The sequence below is a fragment of the Ptychodera flava genome, chromosome 22, assembly GCF_041260155.1.
Source record: "Ptychodera flava strain L36383 chromosome 22, AS_Pfla_20210202, whole genome shotgun sequence".
Taxonomy (NCBI): domain Eukaryota; kingdom Metazoa; phylum Hemichordata; class Enteropneusta; family Ptychoderidae; genus Ptychodera; species Ptychodera flava.
In genome coordinates this window covers 26,684,614-26,690,613 of record NC_091949.1, presented here as the reverse complement: position 1 = coordinate 26,690,613, position 6,000 = coordinate 26,684,614, and the positions used below count along the sequence as shown (strand labels likewise).

Genomic DNA, 6,000 nt, shown 5'->3' with positions numbered 1-6,000 from the left:
ATATTTAATGAACTTTTCGTAATTAGGATTATATGTCAAGAATTAGTTACTTAAATTTCTGGAAATTCGTTGAGATGTTGAGCTCACATTGGTTTAACAGTGAGTAAAAGACGTTTATCAGTGTCATGTTAATTAACTTTTAACTTGCATATTTTAATGATGTTTCCCAATTCGAGTGATATGTCTAGAAATACTGAATCAACGTTAATGAGAGATGGTAATACGATTCAATGACACTTAGCGGTATTGTTGAAATTCATTGCTTACTTGCATACATTATGATTTTTTTTACAGTGAATGTCCCGAAGCACTGCATCAAATTTTATGAAATGTGGTACAGGTGTCATATGGGATGCAAAATATTTGGCAAAATCGTGTCAATTAATTGCTATTTGACTTATTTAATGACCTATTGTATTTTGGGTGGCGGAAAAGATTGGCTTTACGTTATCACCATCATTGTACTTATTCTCGGCCATTAAGCCCTATCTGCATCGCAGTATTTTTAGTCACAGACTCATTTAATGGAAAGGACATCATCCTCTCCATTAACAAGTGGGAACTGTGTCAACAACGATCTTGTTCAAGCGTAACTGCTTCTCTCACCCCTCATTATGTCGTGTAGACAAACTCTGTAATGACATTAAATAAGTAACACGGTCACTATCAACCTTTTCCTTAGCCTACACTCTACGAATGCCCCGAGATATAAGCTAGCTAACAGCTTTCGATTTCACCATGCCACTAATTTCGATGCGTCAAAATTAAAAATAGTATGCATAATGCATAATGAACAAGCTATTACACAACATGCCGATATGATGTTCTCTCTTGTGACCACATTTTAACTCACGTTTTCACACACGTTAGCTGGTGTCACAGCGATTGCAGTATGTCTGTCTGTGTGTCGGTCTGTCTGTCTGTTGGCGCGATAACTCAAGAAAGGTTTATTGGAACAAATTCAAATCTAGTACGTAGATTAAGTTTGCAAATGTCAAAAATTGATTATATCTTCGAGGGAGCATACCTTATGTTTATTTGCATAGTTAATAATGGGAGAAAAACAGATATACATTGACAATGGCTTCACACAATTTTATCAGTATTGATACAAATGTTGATCACACTAGGATATATCAGCGGTGAAAGATGCTAAGAGATGACATGTAAGTTAATTGTTACTTAGCATATTTAATGAATTTTCCTTATCAGGGATATATCTGGATTGACTAGAACACATTTGACGAAATTCAACATTGGAGATACTATTATATAACATTTTTGAATTTTATCAAGTATTGTGTCTATAGCTAATTACTAATTTGCAAATCTAAAACCTCTTCCTAATCAGTGCTATATATTTTGATTTACTTGATCAGAGTTGATGGAACTTGCTTTGTACATGGGAGATACAGTGAAATCATATTATTTAAAATCATTTAGCATTTTGTTATATAAAAAAAAACAATTTGCATTTTTGGATATTTTTTTCTAATTAGGGATATATATCTGAAATCACTTGATCACTATTAACATAACTTGCTATCTTCATTGGAGATACTATGATCCAACATTATTAATAGTCATTTAACACTTTAGTTCACCAGGTATTACTAATGTTGCATATCAAATAACTTAAGTCAGGATGGACGCTACCAAAGTTCATGAAACTTACTATGTATATAGATGAGACAACTATTATATTAGTCAAAGATATTTTGCATGTTCATGTCAGGTAATTTATAAATTTCCATAGGTTATTACACTTGCATTATGTAAAAATGTTAAAGAATGTCAGCAGTCAGAGAAATTAAATATTTTAATGTCAGTATATTAGTTATTTGTATACTTAATGACCTTTGGAATTTGTGGTAAATATTGTTCATGATGTTGATCATAACAGTTGCACTGAAGTTGCAAACTTGTAGCAACAATTTCAATTTACAGACAACTGCAATATATAGTTACTTAAGAGCATTTTCAGTTAATATCTGGTTACAAGTTGCTGCAAACTTTGGCAATAGAGTATATAAAAATCGTTTGAATACGGCATGCTGTCGACAAAACTTCATGTGATACCCCAGTTGTATTCTTCAAATTACAGTGGTTTGCTTAGATGCATTGGCATTACGTGAACTAGACATTTTGTCTAAATCGAGATGATGCCAACACTGTCAGGTGTAATTATCAGCTGAGCCCATATTCCAGTCGATCACAGAGAAATCACCGTTGCGAAAATTGAAACATTGTCTTGCAGGAGGTCAGACGTAGTCAAAACATCTACACCCTGAAAGCAAGTGATACGTTTTGGGCTGTACCTGGACGTTCGTGGTGGTGGTGGTGATGTTGTTTTGACTGCGTCTCACATCCTGCTCGACTATGTTTGAACTTTTGTAGAGTTGATTCCTCTATGATCGACTCATATTACCGCTTAGCTGATAATTGCACCTGACAGTGTTGGCAACACCTTGATTTAGACGATATATCTAGTTAGTGTTATGCCAATACATCAACGCAAACCACTGTAAACTGAAGGGTGGCTGATAGGTGGCTGGGCGAACGCGGTTAGATGATTGCACAGGCACAGAGTAGAAGTGATGTTCGATGCCGGGGATACCTGTTAGAGAGAAAAACCGTGAATTATCTAGATATTTTATGTAAGAATAAATAAACTGTTAACGATGTATGCTACTGTAGAATATCGTGAAGAAAATTTAGACGGCATTTCGCACCGATATCTCGCATTTATACCATGTGATTGTCCAAAATGTGTTTCTCTTCAAATAGCATGATATTTATTTTACTGTCCCACCTTTGTCTATATGAAGGAATAGCACGAGGAGTATACATTTTGCTATTCATATTTTAAACCATATGGACTTTTTTATCTATTACAATTAATTTTTCCTACACATACAATTGAGCTTGTTTTCGTTTCCAAACCTTCTATCTGACTGATGCACTACTTACAACTAGTACCTCCGGTTTTACAGTAAACAAAAATAAAGAAGTGTATCTTTAACATGTTTACCTGACATCCGTCACTCCTCCATGTTTCCTGCTGATTACTTAGGTAACTGCACATTGCCCGCTTGACACTCACTAACAACGTAATGTCGTCATCTGCAGAACGGAAATTCAAAGGGGCGAAATTATTAGACCTACATTACCTCGTACGAGCATCCGCATTCAAAATTAATGGGCACACATTCCAATGATATGGGCACACATTCGATGCAACCGTTAAAAAGAAAAAAAAAGCAAAAGTTAGAATACTTACACTTTTGTGTCGTGAAGGTCACATAATACTCCCCAGATCTGAGAAAGTAGTGCTCTGGCATGAAGATCGTGGAATAATCACCGTAGAACGTGACGACAACAGAAAACTGGTAGCCACGACAACTATCAGTGCAATTCGGCCGCTTATTGAATACATAAGCCGTGGTATTGCCAAACACAGCTTGAGAGTGCTCAAACCAGATAATGACTGCGTGGAATAACTGGTGTATCTGCACAAATATAAGGTCAAAGCATTTCTGAATGAAAATAATATAGAGTGTATTTCGAAGTGGGAAAATACGCCCGCATACACTCAAATTTACATTACACAACTAAATATGAAATCTTGTAAACTGCTGTGTTTAATATCCATTATGAACGAGGATGTAAAGACAAGCTTTATTTTCCTTGTTGTGTTACATAGTTCATATATAGATATTACTCTATATAGTCTTCTTTGCAGTTTTTGGACACTCACGTGTTATAAACGCCAGAGACGGGTGCAATGTGCCCTACCAATTTTCTCACGATATTCAAAAGAAACACTAATCCTGTAACGCTTTGTTAATTCTAATTTGCTTACCTCGATAACAAATTCAAAGTAAGTAACATTCTGAACTTCAAGAAAGATGCCTCGTATGAAGGTCTGCTCTGCTGGTGGGGGAGGGTCTGTATCAAGCGTTACTAAGACATTTTCCTGAGTGTTATTTACTGGCAGAAAAATACAGAAAAATGAACCAATATTGTAACCAAGTGCACACTGTCTACTAAATGTTTATATTGTTCACATTTACATAAGAAAAACAAATCATGTGTGTTAATGTACACACTCATAATTTCATCAATAATTTTACCACAGTGGAGAAGAAACAATGGCTATCGTCAACGATCTCAAAAGACATTTGGGGTAATCGACAGATATGAACACATATATGATCTCAGCTTCGTAAATAATTTGTTTGAATGTCGATTAGGCATATGGTTAAAGATGAAAAGTGGAAAGTGCAATTACTATACTTGTACGATTATTGCCATAGTTTTTGAAATATAATTTGGAGATTTTTGTTTCCGAAACACCAATGATAATATAAGCAGTATCTTTGGTTCTTTAATTTGATTATTCTAATAAATGTAGAATTTTTGGAATCATCGCCGTAAGTCAATATTAACATTCTTTGTAACTTTAAAAGTATGTTTTTCAATTATTGAAAAAGAAAGGCTGAAACTCTACCCAAAGGCCATAAAAATAAACGCATTAATTACCTTCAAATTCATTGTCATCTCTGTCAGAGAAAGTCAAACTCAATACGTCATTCATCGGATTAAAGTTGCCGTCGACCCGTGTTTGAAATGATTTTCTTTTTAATCGTGTACACTGTATTTACATGAAATGAAATGAAATTTAATCTTCGAACAACAAATAAATACATCAATGGAAACATTTTGCTTTTTTCATCACTGGAGAATCAAGTTTTCAGAGAAAGAAAATCAAACTCAAAGTAGTTTTCTGGCCAGGGACAAGAAATATTGTGACCTTGTAGAATTTGTTAGTAATTCCCCCCCTTTTCAGATGGAATATTCAACTAACGATGACTAACCTTGACAATTCGAAAAAGATGATGTCAGACACACGTTTATCCTCTTTTATAAAGTATCAGTTTTACGTAAAATTACCGTAATACCATACAGTTATCATGTATCAATTTCTAATAACACTTCCAAACTACTTTTGCTCAATCTTAAACTTTTACATGTACATAAACAGATAAACAAATTATATATCCAGCAATTAATGTCGCTAAAAAGTACCAAAATTCACTTACAATCCTATTGATATTTTCAGATGAAGAGACAGAAAAGAGCTTGTCTGCTGCTGGTAAAGTAAAGCCATTGCCATCCCCCAGTATTATGGACGAGTTCGTAAGATTATTGACCAGGTTGCTTTCCAAATCCAATAGAATAAACTGTGTATCTATCACAATAGGGCCAGAACCAGGTTCTGTGTTGCGAAGGACAAATTTTGATAGCTTGTCGGCTGCATTGAGTAAGGGTCGAGTTAACTGATCCAAGTTACTGTCGCTGTTTTCATATGGTGGGATTGAATGCACCACTGCCGATATGCTTCCATCCATGACCTGTAAAATATCTGTGAGAGAAAGGCTAATGTGCTTATTTATCTCGTTCTTATTGGGCATTGGGTTCAGTGTTGTGTTTGAATTTTACTCACCTTGGGCTATTGATTGGCTTTCTTCGGATGATACGACAACACTGCGAAGCCCACCAATCGACTCAGACAATTCTTCCAAATACCCAATTATCTATCAAACAGATGTGTCACAATGATGTCAGCATGTACAGACTTTAAGATAAACCAGTCGAAATTAAGGTAAATGCATCTCGCGTTCTCTCAAACTTTTACAATGTTATTTTGAACTACCACTTGTAGGGACTCATTTTGAAGCTTGTGGAGCAGAGAAAGTATTGTGAAAATCGGGTTCTCCTTCTTTTCTCTCATGGCGGCCATTTTGAATGCAAAATATCGGTATATCTTAGATGATATGTTTCTCTTGAACCAAAATTTGGACGGTAATCCTCGATTTACCTTTTTTGAAAGAGAAAGGTTGAAAATTTGCTTGAGGAAAGTTTGAGCAAGTTCAAAGTCTTTCAGTTTCGAGTCAAATAATAGCTGAAGACAACAAAAAGCGATCCTCCATGAAAGTT

The 6,000-nt window shown here is 35.1% G+C and overlaps 1 protein-coding gene across 1 annotated transcript in view; it reads right to left on the bottom strand.

Moving 5' to 3' along the window:
- Nucleotides 1-1,007: 1,007 nt before the first annotated feature.
- LOC139123066 (polycystin-1-like protein 3) overlaps nt 1,008-6,000 on the bottom strand; it is a 28,607-nt gene continuing 23,614 nt past the window's right edge. The window contains exons 7-13 of the mRNA XM_070689036.1: nt 5,507-5,597; nt 5,103-5,425; nt 4,543-4,654; nt 3,863-3,990; nt 3,281-3,509; nt 3,032-3,123; nt 1,008-2,617 (exon numbers count right to left, since the gene is read on the bottom strand). Of these exons, the coding sequence (XP_070545137.1) occupies nt 2,510-2,617; nt 3,032-3,123; nt 3,281-3,509; nt 3,863-3,990; nt 4,543-4,654; nt 5,103-5,425; nt 5,507-5,597 (1,083 nt within the window). The 3' untranslated portion in view covers nt 1,008-2,509. The remainder of the gene's footprint in view (nt 2,618-3,031; nt 3,124-3,280; nt 3,510-3,862; nt 3,991-4,542; nt 4,655-5,102; nt 5,426-5,506; nt 5,598-6,000) is intronic.